Source organism: Amblyraja radiata, chromosome 21, assembly GCF_010909765.2.
Source record: "Amblyraja radiata isolate CabotCenter1 chromosome 21, sAmbRad1.1.pri, whole genome shotgun sequence".
NCBI classification, from domain to species: Eukaryota; Metazoa; Chordata; class Chondrichthyes; order Rajiformes; family Rajidae; genus Amblyraja; species Amblyraja radiata.
The window spans coordinates 4,882,700-4,910,144 of record NC_045976.1 but is presented as its reverse complement, the minus strand read 5'-3'; the positions used below and the strand labels follow the sequence as shown (position 1 = coordinate 4,910,144).

The 27,445-nt window shown below is 43.6% G+C and overlaps 1 protein-coding gene across 1 annotated transcript in view; it reads left to right on the top strand.

Moving 5' to 3' along the window:
- Positions 1-1,632: 1,632 nt before the first annotated feature.
- Positions 1,633-27,445, top strand: part of usp44 (ubiquitin specific peptidase 44) — a 55,208-nt gene continuing 29,395 nt past the window's right edge. Inside the window, exons 1-2 of the mRNA XM_033039405.1 lie at positions 1,633-1,771; positions 14,990-16,442. Of these exons, the coding sequence (XP_032895296.1) occupies positions 15,045-16,442 (1,398 nt within the window). The 5' untranslated portion in view covers positions 1,633-1,771; positions 14,990-15,044. The remainder of the gene's footprint in view (positions 1,772-14,989; positions 16,443-27,445) is intronic.

The following is a 27,445-nucleotide window of genomic DNA, read 5'->3' as shown; positions in this document are numbered from 1 at the left end:
GCAGTTTGACTGCTTGACCGCGGGAGAAGAAGCAAGGAAGAGATAAGACTTTTTTACCTTCCATCACAGTGAGGTGGTGCCTGGAGGAGAGTAACTGTGATGGATGTTTGTGCTAAATGGTTTTTAATTGTGTGTTTTGTTGCTTTTTTACTGTGACTGCATGGTAATGAAATTTCATTCAAAGTGTCGGTGGGGGCGCTGCGAGATGGCTGCCCTGCCAGCAGCGTGTTAGTCAATTCTACTTTTTTTGTTTTTTTTAGTATGTCCAAATGTTTGTTTCAATGTCTCTTGTGTGTTTTGTGTGGGGGGTGGTGAGGAGGGGGGGTAAGGGGGGAACTGCTTTTGGTCGCCTCCTCCACGGAGAGGCGACTTTTTCCATGTCGCCTCCCTCGCGGCCTAACAATAAGGATTGGTGCGACGTTTCCCGGAGTCGGGCCCGGAACTTCAGCAGCGGGTGAACTTTTCATCGCGGAGGTTGCCAGAAGGGAGTGCTCCGATCGCTGGTCCGCGGTAGCCTGAAGCCGCGGTCTGCGGTGATTTCAGCTGGCGCGGCGTCTGAAGCCTGGGATCCCTCGTTGGGGACCCCGGAGGAGAAGAGCTCCGACCACCAGCCCACGACCTACAAAAGCTTGAAGCTGCAGTCTGCGGTGCTTCTAACCGCGGGCGTGGCGGGGACTTACTTACTTACCATCCGGAGCGGGATCTCTCACCGGGAATCCCTGGAGAAGAGCTCCGACCGCCGGCCTGCGTCATCTTGAAGCCGCGGTCTCCAGTAGGGAAGCACCGATTCGGGATTTACCTTGCCTGTACATCTGGCCGCTCGCATCGGCGACTGCGGAGGTTTATTGTCCCGACCACGGGTGAAAATGGAGAAGGACTGACTAAACTTTGTGCCTTCCACCACAGTGATGAATGCTGTGGTGGATGTTTTGTGTTCAATTTTTTATTGTTTATTGCGTGTTCTTTTTTTATTGCTTACCTGCAGTACATCGCGTGTACTCCACTTGGCAACAGTACGGGTCATGGGTCGTGACCCGACTGCCGTGAAACCTCCCTATATTGACTTGTTTTTGAAAGACAAATTAAGAAATTCAATTCAATAAATAAAGAAATTCAATTCAATAAATAAAGAAATTCAATTCAATTCGATGCTGATGCAAATCAATTCAATTCGATGCAAATCGAAGATAGACAAAATGCTTGGAGTAACTCAGCGGGACAGGCAGCATCTCTGGAGAGAAGGATGGGTGACGTTTCGGGTCGAGACCCTTCTTCAATCTGAAAAGAATGAAGTGGTTGGAACCAAAGATCTTATAGCTCCTCTATAATCTTTGGTTGGAACAAGACAAGCTCCTTGTGGCCAAGAAGGAACTGCAGATGCTCCTTGTGGCTGCTGCTACTGACGGTCTAGTGATTGACAGCACCCGGGACTGGGACGTGACGCGAAACAACGGCGGGGGGAGGCGCTTGTGATGTCACCGGTGCCCGGGAACGTGCCCGCGGCTGAGCGTGTGCGTGTGTGACGTCACCGCGCAACGGCGGCCAGGGGAGCGCGCGACGTCACTGGCGGGCGGGAGCGCGCCCGCGCGTAGGCTTGCGTGTGACGTCTTCACGCAGCGGCGGGCGGGAGCGTGTGACGTCACCTGCGGAGCCACTCAAGATGGCGGCGATTTGAAAGACGGATCGCTGGCGAGGGGGAGAAGATGGAGCGGCCCGGAGTGGGGACCGGGACACGTCGGACCATCCCTCGCCCAGTCCGCCGGCATTGCGGGTAAGAAGCGACCCCGCCAGGGCTGTTGGTGCCACCGATCGGGGGGTGCCGCGGTTTCGGGCTCCCGGAGGAGCGGGGCCCGGGCACGTTGCTCTGTCGGGCCGCGGGGGTTCCCACCGAACCGACCCCGGGACCCGGCCCCATCTCCATCTCCCGCCCGGGTGATGCCAGCAACTGCCGGCGGTGTCCACGGTTCACCCGCGTCACCCCCCGCGGGTAGACACCCATCACGAGGGTAGTCACAGTTAGTTGGAATCACTCAGCGGGACAGGCAGCATCTCTGGAGAGGCAATGAGTGACTTCTGCTTCTGCTTGTTTACTGCACAACCGCCAACAGCTGGGCTATCTCTCACATGGACTCTGGTTGACCCGAAACATCGCCCATTCCTTCTCTCCCCAGATGCTGCTGTCCCGCTGAGTTACTCCAGTTAACTGTGTCTATCTTCGGTTTAAACCAGCATCCGTAGTTCATTCTTACACTGTTCCCGAGGACCATTACACGTTAATTTTAAGGCATGGCCTGATATAACTGCATGGTGTCATTTAAAAGTCTGCAAATGGTTCAAGACTCCCAAAGTGTACCGAGTCATACAGCGTGGAAATAGGCCCTTCGGTCCAACTTGCCCACACTGATCAACATGCCCCATCTACATGCCCCCTGCCTGTGTTTGGCCCATATACCTCTAAGGACCTGTCTTATCTATGTACGAGTCTAAATTTACTTGCCTCAACTACTTCCTCTGGCAGCTCAATTCCACACACCCACCACCCTTAGTGTGAAAACTGCTACCCCTCAGATTCCTATAAAAAATTTCCCCCCTCACTGTAAACTTTTGCCCCTAGTTCTCAATTCCTGCACTCTGGGCAAGAGACTCTGTCTATCTACCTAATCTATTCCACTCGCGATTTTATACACCTCGATAAGATTGTCCCTCATCCTCCTCTGCTCCAAGGAATAGAATCCCAGCTTACTCAACCTCTCCCTATAGTTCAGACCCTCTTGTCCTGGCCACATCCCTGTAAATCTTCTCTGTATCCTTTCCAGCTTAACAACATCTTTCCTACAACATGCTGCCTAGAACTGAACACAATACTCTAAATACTCATACAATTGCAGCATGACCTCTCAACTTCTGTACTCAATACTCTGACTGATGAAAGCCAATGTGCCAAAAGCATTTTTGACTACTCTATCTACCTGCAACTCCACCTTCAAGGAACCATGCACCTGCACTCCTAGATCCCTCTGCTCTACAACACTCCCCAGAGCTCTACCATTCACTGTGTAGGTCCTGCCCATGTTGCACTTCCTCTCTGTTTTTGCTCCATATCACCACCCTATGTATGAAAATGTTTCCCCCCGGATTCCTATTCAATCTCTCCCCTTCACCTTAAACCTATACCCTCTGGTCCTCGATTCAACTACTCTGGGCAAGTGCATCTTCTTGTGATTTTATACATCGCCATCGCAACAACCTGGAGCTCAATGCTCTTAAACAATGGAATTGATTGTGGACTTTAGGAGAGCTCCCCCTCCCCTCACTCCACTCATCAACAACACCACAGTCACATCTGTGGAATCTTTTTAGTTCCTGGGAACCATCATTTCCAAGGACCTTAAATACAATACAATACAATACCTTTTATTGTCATTTGAACCTCACATGAGGTTCAAACGAAATTTGGTTTCCGCAGCCATACAAAAAAAAGAACCAAGACACACACCAACACAATTCAATTCACATAAACATCCATCACAGTGAGTCCTCCTCACTGTGATAGAAGGCAAAACTTAAACATATCTCTTCACTGCACTCCCCTCTCCCCCCCCCCCCCCCACCTTCAAGGAATTATATACCTGCACTCCCCAATCCCTCTGCTCTGCATCCTACCAGAGCCCTACCATTCACTGTGTAAATCCTGCCCATGTTACACTTTTCAAAATGCAACACCTCACATTTTTCTGTATTTAATTCCATCGGCCATTCCTCAGCCCACCTGGCCAACCGATTAAGATCCTGCTGCAATTTTTGACATCCATCTTCACTGTCAGCAATACCACCCACTTGTGTGTCATCTGCAAACTTGCTAATCGAGTATATTATCAGGTATGCAAATAATAATTTGTATAAGAGACATTAACCACACAGACAATCAGACTGGTAGATGGGACAGTTGACATTTACACTAAATTGAGTGTGTAGTGATTCTTTTCAAATATGAATAAATAAGAATTAAATAGCATTGTTTTAAAGTGGTCGCAGACATGAAAAACTGCAGATGCCAGAATATTGTGTAAAACACAAAGTGCCAAAGTAATTCTGCGGGTCAGGCAGCATCTCTAGAGAAAATTAATAGGTAACATTTCAGGTCGGAGCCCTTCTTCACATTACGACCTGAAATGTCACCTATTCCTTTTCTACCAGGATGCTGCCTGATCTGCTGAGTTACTCCAGCTTTTTGTGTCTATCTTTGGTATAAACCAGCATCTGCAGTTCCTTCCCACAGCATCTGTGGAAGGAATTGATCGGTGATGGTTTGGGTCGGGACCTTTCCCCAGACTAAGGGAAGGTGCACATAAATCTGGGAAAATCCAAATTTCAAAATATTATGTAAAATTCTTAATTTATTAATGGAGTACAACAGCTTGATTGTGGTCACCTTGATTGTGGTCACCTAGCTTTGCAGAAGATATTAGATGTTCATTCCTGGCTGACACTAGAGTGTGTGGAACATTGCACTGTGTGATGTGTTGAGTAGTGCTGTAGCCATATCTGCTCTATCCTATCACGCGGAAAGTCCCAAGAAATGTAAGAGAGTTCTGGCCTTCTGGCAATATTTATCCCTTGACGATCATAGCCATTTCTTCACAACTTGTTTGGCAAATTGGCTGCTTGTTTCTTTCAATTATAACTGTTTAATCATGTATTGCCTTATTCATGTATAGTCTTTCCGCTGACTGGTTAACACGCAGCAAGTACATTTCACTGTACCTCGGCACATGTGACATTAAACTAAACTGATTTCATCTAAAAAATGCAATAGAGTGTGATGCGCGTTTTGACGTTGTGGTTTTGAAATTTGTTGCATAAATTCTCACTTCCACACATTGCCATCACGATCATAATTTGCTATGTGATGCAATGTCTCAATGACTTACTGCCGCGTAGTTAGTAAATCATTGTTATCGGACTGTTATTTTACTTGTCATTTTGTAAAATCTAGCTACAGTGATTTTGCAAATGTGTGTTTCAGTCCAAGCTTGAAACATTTCCTTTTTCCATTTGAAAGTGAGTAGATCCCGCACAACAGGATTGAACACTTTGACACCCATTCCTGCTATGTGGGGCTGATTTTGGCCCACATACAAGTGTTTTTCCCCAATATAAATAAAAGCTACTGAAGTGGGCCAGGCAACGTCTGTGGAGGGAATGAGTTGCTTGTCCATTTCCCTCCACAGGTACTGCCTGACCTGCTGAATTCTTCCAGCAGCTTGTTTTTTACACAAGATTCTGGCATCTGCAGCCCATTTTGTCTCTGTTTTCCCAATGTGACATAGAAACAGAAAATGGGTGCAGGAGTAGGCCATTCAGCTCTTCGAGCCTGCACCGCCATTCAATATAACCTACTTGAACTCCTCCAATCTGGCTTTCGCCCCCTCCATAGCACAGAAACTGCTCTCCTCAAAGTCCTCAACGACCTCCTCACCTCTGCTGACACTGGTTCCCTCAACATCCTCATCCTCCTCGACCTGAGCGCAGCCTTCGATACAGTGAACCATAACATCCTGCTCACCAGACTCAAAGACCTCGGCATTGAAGGCTCTGCACTCAGCTGGCTCTGTTCCTACCTTTCCAACAGATCCCTCTTCATCTCTCGCCACAACCACACCTCTGCTACAGCCACAGTCACTCAAGGCGTTCCCCAAGGCTCCGTACTCTGCCCCCTCCTCTTCATCATCTACATCCTCCCCCTTGGTCAGATACTCCGCCACTTCAACCTGAACTTCCACTGTTACGCTGATGACACCCAGATCTACCCTGGCACCAAATCCCCCCACAACCCCCCCCCCTCCCATATCAACTCCTGTTTGTCAGCTATAAAAACCTGGATGCAACATAATTTCCTCAAACTCAACATCGATAAGACAGATTTCCTCCTCATAGGCTCCAAAGCCACACTCAGCAAAATCAATAACCCCACTCTCACCATCGCGGCACCACTGTCTCCCCATCTCCCCAGGCCTGCAACCTTGGCGTGATCTTTGATTCCACCCTCTCCCTTGAGCCTCACACCCGCCATGTCATTAAAACCTCCTTCTTTCATCTCCGCAACATCGCCAAACTCAGACCCTCTCTCACACTGCCCGCTGCTGAAAGACTCATCCATGCCTTCATCTCCTCCCGACTGGACTATTGCAACTCGCTTCTCCTTGGCATCAGCTCCACCTACATCAACCGACTCCAACTGGTCCAGAACGCAGCCGCCCGACTCATCACCCACACCAAATCCTGGCATCACATCACTCCAGTCCTCAAACAACTTCACTGGCTTCCCATCTCCCACCGGATCACCTACAAAATCCTGATCCTCAACTACAAAGCCCTCCACCATCTGCCCCCCCCATATCTCACTGACCTCCTCTCCCCCTACCAACCCTCACGGTTCCTCAGATCCACATCAGCCGGTCTCCTCTCCATCCACAAGTCCAACCTCCGCAGTTTTGGGGACAGAGCCTTCTCCAGGGCAGCTCCCAGGCTCTGGAACTCCCTCCCCCAACTGATCCGCAATTCCGTGTCCCTCACCATCTTCCAGTCCCGCCTCAAGACCCATCTCTTCACCTCTGCCTATCAGCCCCACGTCCCCCTCCCTTTTCATCTGTGCATTAATTGCCTCATACTGTGTTTTGTATTGAATTCTGTCTTTACTTTGTGTACTAGTCATGTCTCTACTATTTATTTCATTCCCCTTACATGTATTTCCTCTACCTGCTAAATTTTTGTAATGTGTCCTTGAGACTCTTGAAAGGCGCCCATAAATAAAATTTATTATTATTATTATTAATATGATCATGGCTGATCATCCAACTCAGTATCCTGTACCTGCCTTCTCTCCATATCCCCTGATCCCTTTAGCCACAAGGGCCACATCTAACTCCCTCTTAAATATAGCCAATGAACTGGCCTCAACTACCTTCTGTGGCAGAGAATTCCAGAGATTCACCACTCGGTGTGAAAAATGTTTTTCTCGTCTCGGTCCTAAAAGATTTCCCCCTTATCCTTAAACTGTGACCCCTTGTTCTGGACTTCCCCAACATCAGGAACAATCTTCCTGCATCTAGCCTGTCCAACCCCTTAAGAATTTTGTAAGTTTCTATAAGATCCCCCCTCAATCTTCTAAATTCTAGCGAGTACAAGCCGAGTCTATCCAGTCTTTCTTCATATGAAAGCCCTGACATCCCAGGAATCAGTCTGGTGAACCTTCTCTGTACTCCCTCTATGGCAAGAATGTCTTTCCTCAATTAGGAGACCAAAACTGTACGCAATACTCCAGGTGTGATCTCACCAAGACCCTGTACAACTGCAGTAGAACCTCCCTGCTCCTCTACTCAAATCCTTTTGCTATGAATGCTAACATACCATTCGCTTTCTTCACTGCCTGCTGCACCTGCATGCCTATTTTCAATAGATCAGTCTGAAGAAGGGTTTTGGCCCGAAACGTCGCCTATTTCCTTCGCTCCATAGATGCTGCTGCACCCGCTGAGTTTCTCCAGCATTTTTGTGTGCCTATTTTCAATGACTGGTGTACCATTCAGATAATAGTCTACTTTCCTGTTTTTGCCACCAAAGTGGATAACCTCACATTTATCCACATTATACTGCATCTGCCATGCATTTGCCCACTCACCCAGCCTATCCAAGTCACCTTGCAGCCTCCTAGCATCCTCCTCACAGCTAACACTGCCCCCCAGCTTCGTGTCATCCGCAAACTTGGAGATGTTGCATTCAATTCCTTCGTCCAAATCATTAATATATATTGTAAATAGCTGGGGTCCCAGCACTGAGCCTTGCGGTACCCCACTAGTCACTGCCTGCCATTCTGAAAATGACCCGTTCACTCCTACTCTTTGCTTCTTGTCAGCCAGCCAGTTCTCTATCCACATCAATACTGAACCCCCAATTCTGTGTGCTTTAGGTTTGTATACTAATCTCTTATGTGGGACCTTGTCGAAAGCCTTCTGAAAGTCCAGATATAACACATCCACTGGTTCTCCCTTATCCACTCTACTAGTTACATCCTCGATAAATTCTATAAGATTCGTCAGACATGATTTACCTTTCATAAATCCATGCTGACTTTGTCCAATGATTTCACCACTTTCCAAATGTGCTGCTATCCCATCTTTAATAACTGACTCTAGCAGTTTCCCCACTACCGATGTTAGACTAACTGGTCTGTAATTCCCTGTTTTCTCTCTCCCTCCCTTTTTAAAAAGTGGGGTTACATTAGCTACCCTCCAATCCTCAGGAACTACTCCAGAATCTAAAGAGTTTTGAAAAATTATCACTAATGCATCCACTATTTCTGGGGCTACTTCCTTAAGTACTCTGGGATGCAGCCTATCTGGCCCTGGGGATTTATCGGCCTTTAATCCATTCAATTTACCTAACACCACTTCCCGGCTAACCTGGATTTCACTCAGTTCCTCCATCTCATTTGACGCCCGGTCCCCTGCTATTTCCGGCAGATTATTTATGTCTTCCTTAGTGAAGACAGAACCAAAGTAGTTATTCAATTGGTCTGCCATGTCCTAGTTCCACATGATCAATTCACCTGTTTCTGACGGCAAGGGACCTACATTTGTTTTAACTAATCTTTTTCTCTTCACATATCTATAAAAACTTTTGCAGTCAGTTTTTATGTTCCCTGCCAGTTTTCTTTCATAATCTATTTTCCCTTTCCTAATTAAGCCCTTTGTCCTCCTCTGCTGGACTCTGAATTTCTCCCAGTCCTCTGGTAGACTGCTTTTTCTGGCTGATTTGTATGCTTCATCTTTTGTTTTGATACTATCCCTGATTTCCCTTGTTATCCACGGATGCACTACCTACCCTGATTTATTCTTTTGCGAAACTGGGATGAACAATTTTTGTAGTTCATCCATGCAGTCTTTAAATGCCTTCCATTGCCTATCCACCGTCAACCCTTTAAGAATTGCCAGTCTATCTTGGCCAATTCACGTCTCATACCCTCAAAGTTACCTTTCTTTAAGTTCAGAACCCTTGTTTCTGAATTAATTATGTCACTCTCCATCCTAATGAAGAACTCAACCATATTATGGTCACTCTTGCCCAAGGGGCCATGCACAAGAAGACTGTTAACTAACCCTTCCTCATTACTCAATACCCAGTCTAGAATAGCCTGCTCTCTCGTTGGTTCCTCTACATGTTTGTTTAGAAAACTATCCCGCATACATTCCAAGAAATCCTCGTCCTCAGCACCCCAGCCAATTTGATTCACCCAATCTATATGTAGATTGGTTCACCCATTATAACTGTTTTACCTTTGTTGCACGCATTTCTAATTTCCTGTTTGATGCCATCCCCAACTCCACTACTACTGTTAGGTGGCCTGTACACAACTCCCATATTATCCTAATATGCTTTACTTTTCTAGAATGCCAACATTCTGACCACCAAGATTTTCTGCTAACCTTTGTTATTGGAGTATATTTTCCCAAATGTACTAATATAAAGAAAATCTAGCTAGGAGTAGTTACCTATTTTTGATTAGTTTGGTCCCTGATCTGATTGTGCATCGTATTATAGAATACAGGCACACAAGCAGTATTGGCTTACAGTCTGAAGAAGGGTTTCGGCCCGAAACGTTGCCTATTTCCTTCGCTCCATAGATGCTGCTGCACCCGCTGAGTTTCTCCAGCTTTTTTGTGTACCTTCGATTTTCCAGCATCTGCAGTTCCTTCTTAAACACAGTAGTATTGGCTTAGTTGTTAAGCAGGAAAAATAGTGATATTGGTTGTGGAGCTGCTTCATTTTCTCAAACTATTGATGAACTGCACTTCGGAGATTATCAAACCTTTGTTAATAAGGGCACACTTAGTCTCACTATGTTGAAGTTGTTTTTTGGAAAGAATATCTGTTCCTGCAAACTTGCTTCGTCGAAATATCAATGGGGTGCCTTACAGAGCCAGAGCCAGAGACCTGGGTTTGATCCTGACTATGGGTGCTGTCTGTACGGAGTTTTACGTTCTCCCTGTGACCTGCGTGGTTTTTCTCCTGGTGCTCCAGTTACCTCCAACACTCCAAAGGCATACAGGTATGTAGGTTTATTAGCCTTGATTAAAAATAGTAATTAGTCCCTAGCGTGTAGGATAGTGGTAATGTACGGGGATTGCTTATCGTCGCGGACTCGGTGGGCCAAAGAGCCCGTTTCTACACTGTATCTCTAAACTAAGTTGAGGATAGTACCTTTGTATTGGAATCGTACAGTTTTGTCACGTAGTAAGCATGTACTTTGTGAGGTGGATAATTTTTTGCAGTACTTTGAGTAAAATGACCTGGCTGCTTCATTATTGATAATGTCGCTATTAACACTGTTTGTCTATTTAGTTTCTTGAGTATATGAGACATGTTTGTTTCACATAAGTAGTTGAACAGTATGGTGAGCAGGAGAATATTAACTTGGCAGTATATTATGCCTTTAACAGAGTAAGCCTGAGGAATTTAAAGTGTTCTAGATCAAAGCTTGACAGTGAATCGGAAGGAAAACAGGTTGACTATAAAAGCTTTAAAAAAGTAAGACTCAGAGCTGTAGAGATTTAGATAGGCAGTTTCAGACCTTGGGGCCCAGTCAGAAAAAGACACAGCTGTTAATATTTGAGTTTTAAATTGGGAATGTGCAAGCATTGGAGAAGTGCTGATGTCTCTGAGGGTATTCTGTGTGGAGAAGATTGGGAAGCCAGGATGAATATATTGGGTCTAGAAAAGACAGGGTCATAAGTAACAAACCCTCGATTACTGAGGGAATGTTACAGAGTGTGACACTGACTGTGAGGCAACAGCACTGTGATAACTTGTGGTTTACCAAAGGGAGATGGGAGGGCAATGAACATTTGAGTAATATTTTGTGGCTTCAGACTTTTACGGTTTATGTTGCAAGACTTTGTGCTATTAATAGGAGTTGCATGTTGCTTACCTGAGTATGAAAACCACAAATATTTTCTGAAAACGGGTGCTTCTTAATTTTGCAGATTTCTTGTTTCAAGATCATTTACAGCTTCCAAGTGTTTTTTTTTCTACACTTTGTGAACTGTTTTTCCCTCTTTCTGCTCTCACTCAGAAGGAATACACTTGCATACGGCAAATATTTTTCCCAACTGTTTGAATCGACTGTGGGAAGCTGGCCGGGGAAAATAACTCTTTCCCTGTGGATGATGCCAATCAAATCAATGTTATTGGCTGCTGCTCCTAAAAACTCCACGAGTCCTACAACAATGATCTGCTATCGTTGTTCTTACCACAATTTCTGCAATTCTTTCCACATGCACTATTTCATCAACCCTTGAACAAAAATAATATTAGTCTAGTATGATTTTAGGATTCGACTGGATAGAATGCAAAGAAAGATTTTCACTTTCTTGGTGCATGTGACAATAATAAACCAATACAAATATTAGGTAGACAAAAGTGCTGAAGAAACTCATCGGGTGCAGCAGCATCTATGGAGTGAAGGAAATAGGCAACGTTTTGGCCCGAAACGTTGCCTATTTCCTTCACTCCATAGATGCTGCTGCACCCGCTGAGTTTCTCCAGCACTTTTGTCTACCTTCGATTTTCCAGCATTGCAGTTCTGCCTTAAACAATACAAATATTAGTTGGTCCATATTTCTCTTTCCCCTGACTCTCAGTCCCATATCTCTCACTCCCCTTTCCCCTGACTGTCGATCTATTTGTCATTTCCCTCTCCCCTCAGTCTGAAGAAGTCTCAACCTGAAATGTCACCTATTCCTTTTCTCCAGAAATGCTGCCTGACCCACTGAGTTACTCCAGCACTTTGTGTCCCTCTTCAATATAAATATTATTGTATACTTATTATAGGCAAAGCAACGTACCACAAAATTAAACAGAAGCTCAGCTTTTGAGTTGCGTTAAATGATATTGTGGTAAAGAAGCTGACCACTTTGAATACACCTTAAACAGCCATCAAGTGAAAAGTGGACTGTTTTTTAGCTGAGATTGATATTGGCAAATGTAGTGGGCAAAATCCCCGATTATCAAATAGTGCCACTTGAACCAATAGAACTCTAATATGCCATCTTGTCTGAAAGACTACACCAGTTCATCATACACAATGGATATTTTGGATGTTCTTTTTAAAATAGCTATTAAAGGCTCTATTACAGACATTTGACTTGATCAATTGTTATGATTTGCAAGTATTTACCAAGCTGTTATTTAAATGTCCTTAGTTTAAGAAAGTAGAAAAAGACTAGCATCTGCCCATTGCAATAAATACATTTTGTCTCAGTTGGCGTTTTGTGTATCTGGGGTCCGCTGCGGTCTTGAGCAAATAACCTATGGTCACACCTGCACATGGTGGTGCAGTGACAGAGCGCCAGAGCAACCTTACAGCGCCGGAGACCCGGTTCTCCTTGTGGCCTACGTAGATTTTCCCCGGGTGCTCTGGTTTCTTTCCACACTAAAGATGTACTGTTTTGTAGGGCAACTGGCTTGGTAAGATTGTAAATTGTCCCTTGTGTGTGTTGGGTAGTGTTAACATGCAGGGAACGCTGATCGGCCCAGACTTGGTGGGCCGAAGGGCCTGTTTCTGCACTGTATCTCTAAACTAAGCTAAATGAAGGTGAATATTGGTGAGGCGGAGAAGGGTCTCAACCCGAAACGTCGCCAATTCCTTCTCTCCATAGATGCTACCTCCCCAGCTGAGTTTCTCCAGCATCTTGTGACTGTCTCTGAGGCAAATGAAATTCCTGATTGGAAATTTCTCCAATTCTTTGGCCTGGATTCTGTCCACATAGTTGATAGTGTTTTTGATTTTCTGTTTTTGGATTGAATTCTGTTTTTAATTTGTGTCTCTGTGATGTCTTTATTACTCATTTTATTCCGATTATATGTTTTTATCCCGATTAATCTATGTAAGGTGTCCTTGAGATGTCTGAAAGGCGCCCATTAAATACAATTTATTATTATTATTATTATTATTATTATTATTATTATTATTGTCTTTGTGGATTGTGAATTCTAAAGGTCAAACCTTTTCCAATCCCTGGAAATCCATACTTAAAATAGTCCTTCAAACTCTCCCTCAATTCACAAATGTCACTTGATGTAACTAGAGGAGTTATTATCTATTGATGGCAGTGGTGGTTGACTGATACCTTACCAAATAAATGTGTGGGAAGTGAATGGAAGGAGAAATGATGAGGCCTCGTATCCTGTTTGTACCTGTTACATTTCCAACTTTCAGTTTTGATGAAAGGATGGTTGGTCTTTCTCCATGGGTGCGCCTAGCTATTGCTACCAGTTTGAAAAGCAGTGTATTTCGTGATGTTCAGGGGATGATAAAGAAAAGAACTAAGTTGTCAGAGTTGCATGTTTCGCATCTTATTACCCTTTTTCTTGGAATCATGAAGTTGATTTGCTGGGTTCCCCAGATTTGAAGTTAATTTTCATGGTTGCATTGCAGTGTACAGCTCTTATTAAATTCAGTTTTCAGTTTTAATTTTAAGGACAGTATGGAAACAGGCCTTTTGGCCATCAGTTCATGTCATAGGAGCAGAATGAGGCTATTTGGCTCATGTCCACCATACCATTCAATCATGGCTGATCTACTCTCAATCCCATTCTCCTGCCTTCACGGCATAACCCTGGACACCCATTCTAATCAAGAATCTGTCGCTCCACCTTAAAAATACCCTCTATGGCCCACCAAGTCCATGCCGACCATCAATCACCTGTTAACACTAGTTGTATGTATTCGCACTTTTGCATCCACACTTTACACACTATGGGTAATTTAGAGCGACCAATGAACCTTCAAACCTGTGTCACCCATCCTTTTCCTCCAGAGATGCTGCCTGACCCTCTGTGTTACTCCAGCACTTTGTGTCTATCTTCTGTATATACCAGCATCTTTCTACATATTAGTAAGCAAGATTCACTTTGTGCAGCTAAATAACAAGGGGATGCAATCTGTATTTTTTACTCTTTCATACTTTCCTAGATTAGAGCAAATGACCTCAAAAAGTGTAGACAGTGACAGCGGGTTCGTTGGCGGCAGCATGAGCCTCGGCAGCAGTGGGAGCCTCAGCGACAGCAGGAGCCTTGCTGGTGGTGGGGCCTCTCGATCAACCAGCGGTCAATGAGCATGAGCGGGGGAGTGGAAGACAATGGGGACCCCATGGAGGGGGAACGCGTGAAGAACAATAGGGACCCCGTGTGGGGGGGACAGCCGTGAGGGACAGTGGGAGAACAAAGGGGGACCCAGTGTGGGGGGATTCTAGTTTAAAATCCTCTGCCCAGGTGATAATCCTGCATTTGTTTGTATGTTTGTTCCAGTGAAGGCTCTGTGCACGCAGCCAGCCAACAGTCGCTTGTCTGTTTCTTTTAGTTTTCACGTTTAATTTCAAGTTTTCGTGTACTATGTTGTGACTGTTGGCAGACCAATTTCCCTCCGGGCATGAATAACGTTTTATCATATGATTTGAGTTGCCATTGATTAGTTGAATGAGGAAATTGATAGGCAATAACATTTTGAATTTATGGCTCTGCATGCATCTGAGTTTAGTAAAGTTTCGTCTTAATCAGACATGGATCTGGTCTCTATTCTTGCATTTTAACGGTTATGTCGTGGTGAAATTGTAAATCTTAGTGCTCCTCACCACACATTGTAGTGCATATGATGCCACATATCCTGCTTAGATCAAATGCCTCCCTTTGATCTGGTATTTGTTGGTTCACATGCTTGACCATTAATGTTTTATCATTAATGTTTTATTATTATTAATGTGTAGTGTTTTCTGAGTCATTCGTAACTGTCACAGTATGTCATGTTACTTGTGGGCGGAGCACCAAGGCAAATTCCTTGTATGTCAATACTTGGTCAATAAACTTACTCACTGACTTATTTGAAGTTAGATTTGATTCTGTGAAAGTTTACGCTTGTTTCTTGTATTTCTTGCAGTTTATCATATTGGATGTTTGCCGTGCAACCTCCAGAATGGTGGTGCCTGTAATTGATGGATCGGTGCAAGCATGTAGGTCGGCTTCGGCTGGCCCAGGATCATTCGATTTTAAATCCGCAAAAATGGCATTGTATGGAGTGCAACACTACCGAGTCCATGTGGGCATGTCTCAGCTGTTCCCACGTTGCTTGTGGACGATACAATGAAGAACATGCACTCAAACATTTTCAGGAGAGTCAACACCCCGTGGCCTTGGAAGTAAATGAACTGTACGTATTTTGTTATATATGTGACGACTATGTGTTAAATGACAATGCCACTGGTGATCTTAAGCTATTGAGGAGCACATTAAGTGCGATCAAGAGCCAGAACTATGACTGCACAACTCGAAGTGGTAGGACTTTACGGTCGATGGCAAGCGGTGACGACTCTTATCTTTCTCGAGGGTGTACGCAAGCACAACTGCGCAACGAAGATCAGATGTTCACAGCACTTTGGCACCGGCGTCAATCGCTTATGTCCAAGGTCTTCCAATCTTGGTTTGTGCTGACACCTACGGGCAAACTGAGGCTGGAAGAAGAGCTGTCAAGAGAGGAGGCTGAAATTAAGAGGGAAGATGCTCGGAAAAGACGACAGGAGCTGAAACGCCGGCTGCACGAAGAGTTCTTAAGCTTGCCGCCACGTAAGAGTCTGCGTTTAAAAGATCCCTCGTATACAAGTGACCTGTCGACTGAAATCGTACCTGCAAAACATCCAGCTGGCCTGCCTTCCTGCACAGTTAGATTGAAAAAAATTGGTGATTCTCCTATTAAACGAAGGCCGACTGTCACGCCTGGCGTGACGGGACTGAGGAACTTGGGTAATACCTGCTACATGAACTCCATTCTACAGGTGCTCAGCCATTTGCAAGTGTTTTGTGAGTGCTTCTTGGATCTGGATTTGAGTCCGTCCCAGGATTTGCTGGCTGGTACAGCAAATGGGAAAACCAGGTCGTGTAGCAGGCGACCTATTGTCGGTGAAGTCAGTTCGAGTACATCTCTGGATGAGGAAAAAGGTTCGAGGCGACCCAGTTTCTCAGAAGGCCTAAGCGGGGGAGCATCACAGAGCCAAAATCGGGAACTCATTCAATTAAAGGAGCCGAACTCCAAACATATTACCCTGTGCCACGAACTCCACACCCTTTTCCTGGTCATGTGGTCTGGGAAATGGGCATTGGTGTCTCCCTTTTCTATGCTGCACTGCGTCTGGCGACTTATTCCTACGTTCCGTGGCTATGCCCAGCAGGATGCTCAGGAGTTTCTCTGCGAGCTGCTGGATAAAGTTCAGCAGGAACTGGAAGCTACAAAGCCATCAGTTCATCACAAGCGATCAATTCCCATATCACAGCGAAAACTTATCCGAAGAGTTCTGAATGTGATTAACACCATTTTCCACGGACAGCTGCTCAGCCAGGTACAGATTGTGTTAGTTGTTAAACCTTTATTTAATATTTGTTGGCCATATAGTAGTACTTTGCCAAAGTGATCCAAGTTTTGATTTAATCTTTCGTTGTCGCCAAACTACAATGCAAATATTTTATTTTCCTTTGTTTTTATTGTCCTAGTTAAAAAGCTGTATGTGTTGAGAACTTTTTCAAAGACCCTGAGATGTTATTGTGTATTTATCATGTGATATTTGTTGCTTATAGCGTTATGATATTTGGAAGTTGAAACGGGAATAGTCAAGGACCAGAGGCCATTGGCTTAGAATAAAAGGACATACCTTTAGAAAGGAGATGAGGAGCAATTGCTTTAGTCAGAGGGTGATGAATCTGTGGAATTCATTGCCACAGTAAGCTTTGGAGGCCAGGTCAATGGATATATTTCCTTCACTCCATAGATGCTGCCTCACCCGTGGAGTTTCTCCAGCATTTTTGTCTACCTTCGATTTTCCAGCATCTGCAGTTCCTTCCTAAACTTTTACCGTTCAATGTACATTAGAACAGATATTCCAAAGACTGGTTCTTGTTTTGAATTAATGGCTGCTACTTTCAGAACATTTTAGAACCCTTGAATAGTTCCTAACAGTAACATCAGGGAGTTTGGGAGGCAATGAAGTTGATGAGCATCAAGGAGAAAACAGTTCAGGTTATTCTCGCACAAAGGGCAATGGTTGTGCTCATTGAAGGTTTAATCATCCTAGTCTTGGGCCATTGGTGTAGGAAACCTTGGCGCAATGTCCCAGGCCCGATCAGTTATTGGCTGCTGTTTCATTGATCTTCCTCCGTCCATCATAAGGTGAGAAGAGGAATGTGCAATTATCATTTGCAATGTTCAATACTAAAGCAGAACATGCCTGGTCACATGGACAATGTTCAGTCATAGACTAAAAACGATCATGCCACAAGTTTCAGGCTATGATAATCTTTCTCAGAGAGGAAATCTGACCGTTTTAAGTTTTGATAATAATGACATTGCCATTGAACAGGTGCAGCTAGTAGAGATGCTACCTCACAGATCCAGTGATGTGTTCAGTCATGACCTCTGGTGTTGTCTGTGTGAAGTTTGCACATTCTTCCTACGACTGATTTTTTTTTTCCCCTCTGTGTGCTTTGGCTTCCTCCCTCATTCCGATGACCTGAGTTGATAGAGGAAGGGTCATGAGCCAAAACATCACCTATTCCTTTTCTGCAGAGATGCTGCCTGACCCGCTGAGTTACTCCAGCTTTTTTTGTCTGTCTGGCTGATTGCCTCCTAGTGTGTAGGAGAGTGATAGAATCTGGGTGAATTGATGGAAATGAGGAAAGAATAGATTACCTCAGGAAAATTTGAGGGGAGCGAGTGCTTTGAGCTGGCACAGACATTGGCGGAAGTGGTCTTAAAAAAAAAAAGTCACAAAAATGTGAATAGTCAATTCTGCTACCACAATGATTCTAGAGATACCATTGACCAGAAGCTATTTATAAGAGCCCTATCTAGCTCTCTCTTGAAAGCACCCGGAGAACCTGCCTCCACCGCCCTCTGAGGCAGTGAATTCCACAGACCAGCCGCATAAATACTGTGGCTGCAAGAACAAATCAGTTGCTGGTTATCATGCGACCAAGGGCTCTCCACCAAAGATCCTATAGCCACCATGTTCAAGGATTGTGTAGGAATACTCTCCACTTCTCCAGCTGTCTGCAGTGCTGATGTATCCCAGGAAGTTTTATATCATTGAGGCCAAACAGCAGTGTATACTAGCAACAAAATACGGTGCAGTTCCTTGTGTGGGTACTCTGTCAACGCCCCTTGGACCCTCTGCTTCCACCACCAAGGTGGACCAGAATCGCAGGCTCATTGGAACACTATCTCCCACTGCCAGTACAGGACGCATCACACACTAACCCGGAAACATACCGCTATTCTTTTATCATTGTTAAATCTATATCCTGTAGTCCATCCTATAGCTCTATAGGGATTGCAATGGTTCAGAAAGGTGACTCCTTACCACCACCACCTCAAGACAATTTAACAAGGCTAATAAATGCAGATCTTGCAGCAGTGCTTACATCCACAAACAGATAAAAATGTATATCCAGATCATTAATTCACAATTCAAAACTTGCAATGTATCAATAACAGAAATACCTATCTCAAATTTTTGGGTGGCACAACGGTAGAGTTGCTGCCTTACAGCGTCAGAAACCCTGGTTCGATCCTGACTACGGGTGCTCTCTGTATGGAGTTTCTACGTTCAACCTGTGACCATGTGAGTTTTCTCCAGGTGCTCCGGTTTCCTCCCACACACAAGTCCTATAGATTCGTAGGCTAATTGGCTTCTGTAAAAATTGTAAATTATCCAGAGTGTGAAGGATAGTGCAAGTGTCTGGGGATCGCGGACTCAGTGGGCCAAAGGGCTTGTTTCCGCACTGTATCTTTAAACTAAAACTAAACTAAATGTGGGAATGGAGGGTTATAAACTTCCTCCAACCCTATACCTTGTCTCACTCTTTAATAGCTCCTGACAGCCAGCCCCATTTTGTAAATGTTTACAATTTGTTCATCCGGTTCCCACTAAACTCGCTGTGCTCTCCTTTTGTGCCCATCCACGAATGAACAAAGCTTGGGAAACACAATTTTGCATTTCCTAGTAGTGGTCCATTCAGCACTCCCTCCACTTTCTGCTTCATGGTTATCAGAAGTGGATCTTCAAACAACACGCTTGTGAATGGAACCAGCTCTGCTATGTTTGTATGTGAATGTGCCCTATTCATGACCCCATGCTGCTGTGGGCCAAGCGCTTCTGCAATCATTCATCCAGGGTTAATCACCCAGCTTGTGTGTCGACTCTCAGAATTGTTTGACGATTGTTTAAATCATTTATTGTTTTGATGTACCTTCATTAAACACTTAAAAAGAACAATGGTATCCAACACAGGAGGCAAAGATACAGATTGTACAAGTGGAGCAATTGTGACATTCTCTCAGTTAAATATGAATACTATACCTTGTGGATTTTGCATTTATTACCAATGCATTTGATTATTCATTATCTTTCTCTGAAGCTAACTTGCAATTTATTAGGTTGACAGATTGAATTCAAATTCATAACATTTTATCTGGTTGATAATAATTTTATTACATAACCAGTGCTTGAATAATAAAACAGTGAATTCTGAGGATTGCTAATGCCCCTGTCCCACTTAGGAAACCTGAACGGAAACCTCTGGAGACTTTGCGACCCACCCAAGGTTTCCGTGCGATTCCCAGAGGTTCCCGGAGGTTTCCTAAGTGGGACAGGGGCATAAGTAATTTCTCATGCCCAGAGAGCGGAGGGTTGTTGGGATCGGGTCAGAAAGTGGAGCTGAGGCCAAGATGTAATCAATCATGGTCTTATTGAAAGGCTCTGCAGGTCAAGAGGCCACATGGCTTCTTCCTGCTCCTGCCTCTTGCATCGTTATGAACTCTGCACACCTTCAGTGCTTTCCATTTGTGTCTATATCTAAGCCCCTGTCTTATCAACACCAGCACTCATCATACAAGACCATCCACAATATGATCATGTGTAGGAAGGAACTGCAGATGCTGGTTTACATCGAAGATTGACGCAAAATGATGGAGTAACTCAGCGGGTCAGGAAAAGGAAAATCATTTCCCCCGTGATGCTGCCTGACCCGCTGAGTTACTCTGGCATTTTGTGTCTATCTACAATATGACCATGTCTAATCTGATCTTGGCTCCGCTTCACTTTCCAAATACCCATAATTTCTATTTGTGAGAAATTGCAGCAAGAGCATGATATCACATTCCCATGAAGTTGCACAGAAATGTGCCATTCATCAAAGACCATTCAATATTTAAGCTTGAGGAAAATGGCTAAATTTGCTATTACTGATTATTGCACACAAGAACCTGGCATGAGACAGTGCAATGCACCTTGTGCATAACTTGGAAGCAACTGAGTTACACGCTTAATTCATACTACATGTAGTTGACGGGTTGAAGTTTGGGAAACAAATTAAATAAAATGAGAAAAGTTGACTTGTGTATATACTAAGTTCTTCAAACACAACCTGTCCTAATCATGTTTTTAAAGTGCACATTACAGCACTATCAAATAGTTACCTCCCCCCCCCCCTTGTGCTTCTGTCCAATGGATGAACATATTGCTTTTTGAAAACTGACTTTCTTTGTTATCATTGGTGCTCCGTTGACAAACGTATTAGCAGCCCTGTAGTTTGTCTTGGAAGGGAAGCAAATCTGATTTCAGGAAAAAAAAAATAAATGTTTGTAATATCTAATGGTATAACAACTATCAATTGAATATCATACATCTATTAAAACTGTGTGTGTGTGTATCCAGAGAGTCTATCCCCTACCCCCTTCTCTCCCTCTCTCCTCCCCTCTCTCTTCCCATCTCTCTCCCCTTCTTCCCCACCCTCCCTCTCCTCCTCCCCTCCACCCCCTCTCCCTCTGTCTCTTGCCCTTCTGTCTCTTGCCCTTCTGTCTCTTGCCCTTCTGTCTCTTGCCCTTCTGTCTCTTGCCCTTCTGTCTCTTGCCCTTCTGTCTCTGCCCCTCTCTCTCTCCATTCCTCTCTGCCCACACACTCTTACCCCCCCCGCACCCTCTCTAGACACGCCTGCGAGTTGGGGGCTATGCGTCAGTGGATAGGGCGGTTATGGGGTAAAAGGAGCAAATTAATAATATTAATATAATATTAAGGGTGGTAGTTAGTGTGTTTGGGGGGGGGTGGGGTGGTTAGTGTGTATGGGGGGGGGGGTAGTTAGGGCGTGTGTGGGGGTGCGTGTGACGCCCGCAACCGCGCATTGGAGGATCAAACCCAATGGGTCTGCACTTGGTCTAGTCTAATATAAAACTCAGAGTGCTGTACAGTCATAATACATTGGTCAAAAAGCAGGGTTAAAGCATATCTTGGGATCTTTGGATGCCATCATGGCTATTGCTCTAGCTGGGGACCACAGTTTGTGAGAGGCTCCAAGGGTAATGGCTTTGGTCTTTCTAATTTGGTGAAACCAATTTGGAGAGAAGTGGAACTAAGGAAAGACTATTTTGTTGGTATGTCCAAGTTGACATTTTGTGATACTAACGGGACATCATGAAAAATGGGAGGCCGTGGATAAGCTATCAGCTATCTCGGGCATCATGGAAAATAAAATAAAGCCATTATAAGAATTTCTGTGGCTCAGGTGGAATGGGTAGGAGTGAAAGTAAGTGAGGAAATTCCCATCCAGCTGGGATGAGGAAAAGCATTTCGAGGGATAATGATAATTCTCTCGAGCAGGCAGAGGATAAGATAAAGATTATGTACCATTGGTTTTGGCAGTCACTGTTTCTGGCACAAAAAAAGTACTACATAGAATATGATCTATGTAAAATTAATGTGGAGGTGTGATTCCAAGATGGGGTTCTGGACAATTGTCCATGTGATGGTCCAAACACCAAAAATCCTAAGCTATTAAAACTGTAAGCATAATGTATCGTAATAATGTACTTTGTTCTGGTCGCTATGATTTATTTGATGCTTATCAATTCAGACGATTTTTGGCTGAATGTAGTTAATTTATTTTGTGGTTGTACACTGCTGTTTTATCTAATCCTTTCCAAACTTATTGACACTAGGGAAATTGTCAAATTATCCCATGGGAACCATATTACCCAATCATAATTTTATTTTTTTTTGTTTCCGCTTCTTGGCAGGTTGTGTTCGGCATTGGTTTCTGTTTACTTTTTTTAATTGCTAGAATAATCTTCTGAAATTAGGATGTTGAAAAAGGGCGGCACGATGGCGCAGCGGTAGAGTTGCTGCCTTACAGAGCCAGAGACCCCGGTTAAATACTGACCGCGGGTGCTGTCTGTACGGAGTTTATATGTTCTCCTCATGACCAATGTGGGATTTCTGCAGGAGCTCCGGTTTCCTCCCATTCTCCAAGGACGTGCAAGTTTGTACGTTAATTAATTGGCTTGGTAAAATTGTAAAAATTGTCCCTAGTGTGTAGGAGGTGTGTTAGTGTGCGGGGATCACTGGTCGGCATGAACCTATTGGGCCAAAAGATCTGCTTCCGCATTAAACTCTGTTTTGGAACAGAGAACCCTTGTAGAAAAATGTGAAAATAAGGGCCATGTATAGGGTGATTTCACGAAAGGTCACTGGAGCGTAAATCCCCACTCACGTGATCGAAAATTTTAACTGGGGGACAAGCGTCACTTCCGGTACATGTTAGTGGATGGGAAAACACGCACTTTCACACCCGTTAAAAACATCGGAAACGGCCAGTTTTTGAGCTGCAATTAAGTGAGCCAGTCGGGGTGACCGTGAGGCACAGCTACCTAAATTTACAGTCCAAAAAAAAGATAGAAACTAAGGTAAATACAAGAGGGAGCTGAAGGTGTAAATACAGCGGAAGTGCTAGCGGACATTTGCCGTGGAGATTTAAAGATCCAAAATATCGGGAATTATCGCGTTTGCTCGCTGCATTTCATCAAAAGTGGCATTATTGGCTTTGTTATCTTTATTCATTTGTTAGATGAAAAGTATTAAAAGTTAGAAATCCGTCAGTAAAATTGCAAAATCGCCCATGGTTCTCGGGTGGGTTTTAACATGCAAAATGAACACGCTTCTGAAGCTCCATTCACCATTTAAATAATCGTAAACTCTCAATGCGTTTGGAAATCAATTTTACTCAGATGCAAGCTAAGGAATGGGATAATTCTCAGCTGTTAGTTGGACAAAATCAGGAGATTTTATTATTTGCCAGAATATATTTCTCAATGTTTCTTGTTTAAAGCCTGCACAATCACCCAAACTACTTATTTATTTTTCATCTAATAACAGACAAGCCTGCAGCATGGAATAATGTCAACAATCCTGATTGGGCACCCACTGTGAGCAGGATAGTTGATTTCCAATTGATTTCCAAACGCATTGATAGTTTACGATTATTTAAATGGTAAATGGAGCTTCAGAAGCGTTTTCATTTTGCATGTTAAAACCCACCCGAGAACCATGGGCGATTTTGCAATTTTACTGACGGATTTCTAACTTTTAATATTTTTCATCTAACAAATGAATAAAGATAACAAAGTCAATAATGCCTTACTTTTGATGAAATGCAGCGAGCAAACGTGATAATTCCCGATATTTTGGATCTTTAAATCTCCACGAAAAATGTCCGCTAGCACTTCCGCCTTTTTGGCCCCTTCAGCTCCCTCTTGTATTTACCTTAGTTTCTATCTTTTTTTTGGACCGTAAATTTAGATAGCTGTTCCTCACGGTCACCCCGACTGGCTCACTTAATTGCAGCTCAAAAACTGGCCGTTTTCGATGTTTTTAACGGATGTGAAAGTGCGTGTTTTCCCATCCACTAACATGTACCGGAAGTGACGCTTGTCCCCCAGTTAAAATTTTCGGTCACGTGAGTGGGGATTTACGCTCCAGTGACCTTTCGTGAAATCACCTTATAACATTACTTTAAGTGTGATTTCTTAAGCACTTCATGGGTTTCATTCTGAGAAAGTATGTTAAAATGAAGCAAGTCAGATACTTGAGTCAAATGGATTTGAACAGTGATGTGCTTGAAGCTGTTTTGGACCAGTTAATAACATTTGGCTCATTTGCAATCCTGGTTAGACTGGTTTAAGTAGAATTGTAAATATAAAAGTGTCAATGATTCATCTTCAAATTTGTGCCTGGTCAAGTCACAGCAAGCAACATTTAAAAATGAATGGAAATGCAATCTTTTTGTTATCCAATATTTAAACTTTGGCTGCTGTAGAATAGGAGGGTTGATGCACTTGGCAGGTCTGCAGGGTATAGAGTCTTTAGACGTCTGCAGAATTTTTTAACCTAACACTTGAAAAATGTTGATAAAGTTGATTAAATAATATATTTAAAGAAAGAAGTATTGCATCAAACATTCAAATGACGACATTTTTTTCTTAGCATGTGGACTAATTGAGAATGTTTTAACATGCTTTCCTATTCCAACAGTTTAGTTTAAAGATACATCATGGAAGCAGGCCCTTTGACCCACTGAGTCTGCACTGAGCAGAGATCCCCACACATTAACACTATTCTACACACAATTAGGGACAATAAACAATTATACCAAGCCAAATAACCTACAAACCCATACATCTTTGAAGTGTGGGAGGGAACAGCAATTCCTGGAGAAAACTCACACAGGTCACAGGGCGAACATACAAACTCTGTATAGACTGCACCCTTGGCAGATTGGAAGGTAGCAACTACAATACCGCAGCTTAAGGAATATATTTAAAGCAAGTAGGAAGCTGAAGATTAATTAGATTGATATCAATTGTCGTTATGCTGGAATTTATTGTTAAGGAGGAAATTCCTATTCTCCTTAACAATGAATACAATCACAGAATTCCAGTGTAAGATATGAAGGAGATAAGTGATCCATGTGGAGTCCGGGACTCTTTGGAAAATCTCATTACAAGACAGCTACCAGGGGAGTCAATCGTCCAAGGACAAAAATGCTCTCCAAAATACAGTGCAAACATTAGCTTCCTTGTCTGTAAATATATATGTTTAAGTAGAATCATTAATTTGTCTAACACCATTAGTGGGTCACTTGCTATATGTTCAACATATTTTGGCCATATGGGTGATCATACACACATCTTGTAGTTTTATTACATCATATACGCAGCTAATGCCCTCATTTCCTTTAGTACATCCTGTTTGTTCCAGTCTGGAGAGTAATGGGATGGTTGTAGTAAAGCCTGGGATTACTTTTGATCACAAGAGCCTACAGCTCTGTTTGAGCTGGTTCCAGCCAGCTCTATCCAGCTGACCACATGGCTAGGTAGGCTTTGTCTCCCGACCAGAGGACCAGTAAAGGAGGTAAACATATGGGGTAACTGGCATTTCTAAGTGGGTTTTTATAAGATGCATAGAAAAGGTTGCCACTTAAAATATGAACTAAATCTTGTCAAATTGTTGACTATTATTAGTGGGATTGTGACGTTGTCAGCTATTTGCTACTTCTAATAATATGTTGGATGAGAATGTAGGGTATATGTTCATGTTTTGTGCTGATAAGTTAATTTGTATGTAATGCCCGTCCCACTTAGGAAACCTGAACGGAAACCTCTGGAGACTTTGCGCCCCACCCAAGGTTTCCGTGCGGTTCCGGAGGTTTTTGTCAGTCTCCCTACCTGCTTCCACTACCTGCAACCTCCGGCAACCACCTGCAACCTCCGGGAACTGCACGGAAACCTTGGGTGGGGCGCAAAGTCTCCAGAGGTTTCCGTTCAGGTTTCCTAAGTGGGACAGGGGCATAAGAAAGCAAGGAGAATGTCAAGTTTTGCAAAGATTCATCGTCAGGTTAAGCAAATGGACAGGAATAGATGACAGATGGGAAATAAAGAAATAATAAGTGAAAATGTGCACCTCGGTCGGAAGAATTAAAGTAGATGTTGTAAATTGCAAGGAAGAAATGTTGGTATAGAGTGCGTGGTGTTGCTCTTTGCAAAGTCAAACCTGGGCAGGGCCTACAGATTGGATGGCTGGGCTATGAGGAGTGATGTAGAGCAGAGGGATCTAGGAATGCAGGTACATAGTTTCTTGAAAGTGGTGTCATAGGAAGATAGGATGGTCAAGAAAGTTTTTGGCACCTTGGCCTTCCTCCGTCAGAATATTGAGTGTTGAAATTGAGACATTATGCTACAGTTGTACCAAATGTTAGTGAGACCACCTTTTGGAGTCATTGTTCAGTTTTGGCCAACCTGTAATAAGAAGAATGCTATTAAGCTGGTAAGATTGCAGAGAAGATTTATGAGAATGTTGCCAGGACTTGAGGGCCTGTGCTTTAGGGAGAGGTTGAGCAGGTTAGGACTTTATTTCTTGGAGTGCAAAACGATGAGGGATGATCTTGAAGAGGTGCATGAGATGAATAGATTCAGCAAATGCACAGTCCTTTACTCAGAGTAGGGGAATCAAGAACTAGAGGACATAGGTTTACTTTGAGGGAGGGGGAAGATTTAATAGGAACCTGAGGGGCAACTCTTTTACACAAAGGGTGGCAGGTATATGGAATGTGCTGCCAGAGGAGATAGTTGAGGCAGATACTACCACAACTTTTAAAAGACATTTGGACAGGAAATGTCCTATATGGATAGGTTTAGAGGTTATGGATCAAACATAGGCAGGTGGAACTAAAGTGATTGGACATGTTGGTCAGCGTGGGAACGATGGGCTGAAGGACTTGTTTCCATGCTGTATGAGTAGAGTGAGAAATGGTGGGATTGATTCATGAAATGCTGAAAGTAAACTTGCCATGAAGACAAACATTTTGGAAGACAAATAGTGATTTGAGTACAAACAATGCAAGATCTTTCTACTGTATAGGGCTTTGGTGAGATCAATTGGAGTGGTGTGAGGATGTGTGCCTTGGAGTTGCCATATCCTGGACTTGCCAGATTGATTGCTGTGGGGAGAGCAAGATAAATATTTCTTGAATATTTAGTAGACTCTTTGTTAAGCTCATTGAGAAATGAGCTATTTGGAGTCGTTAACGGGATGGATGGCAAAATGCTGCTTCCTCCAGCTGTCAATTCTGGGGAGGGCTGCCTCAGGTTTGGGAATTAGCCATTTGGGATGAAGATGAGAGACATTTCTTTTGCACAAGAGTTGTGATTTTTTTCTTTAGGATTCTCTACTTAAGTGAACATGAATTTGGGCTATCATTTTGCTTTGGATGTTAAGGAGATTGGCATGGAAAACAGGTGGGGAAGACAGGTGAGATATAAGGCTAGGTGTGAAATTGAAATGCAAGGCAAACTCACAGACCCTTCCGCCTACTGAATACACTCAGTATGGGCTGTAGTGTAAACCTTTTGCTCTATCCAATGCTGCAAATTCTTTCAGTTGACCAAGTTTCCTATTTTCTGCATGGATCATATTGTCTGCAGCCACATAGAACATAGAAACATAGAAAATAGGTGCAGGAGTAG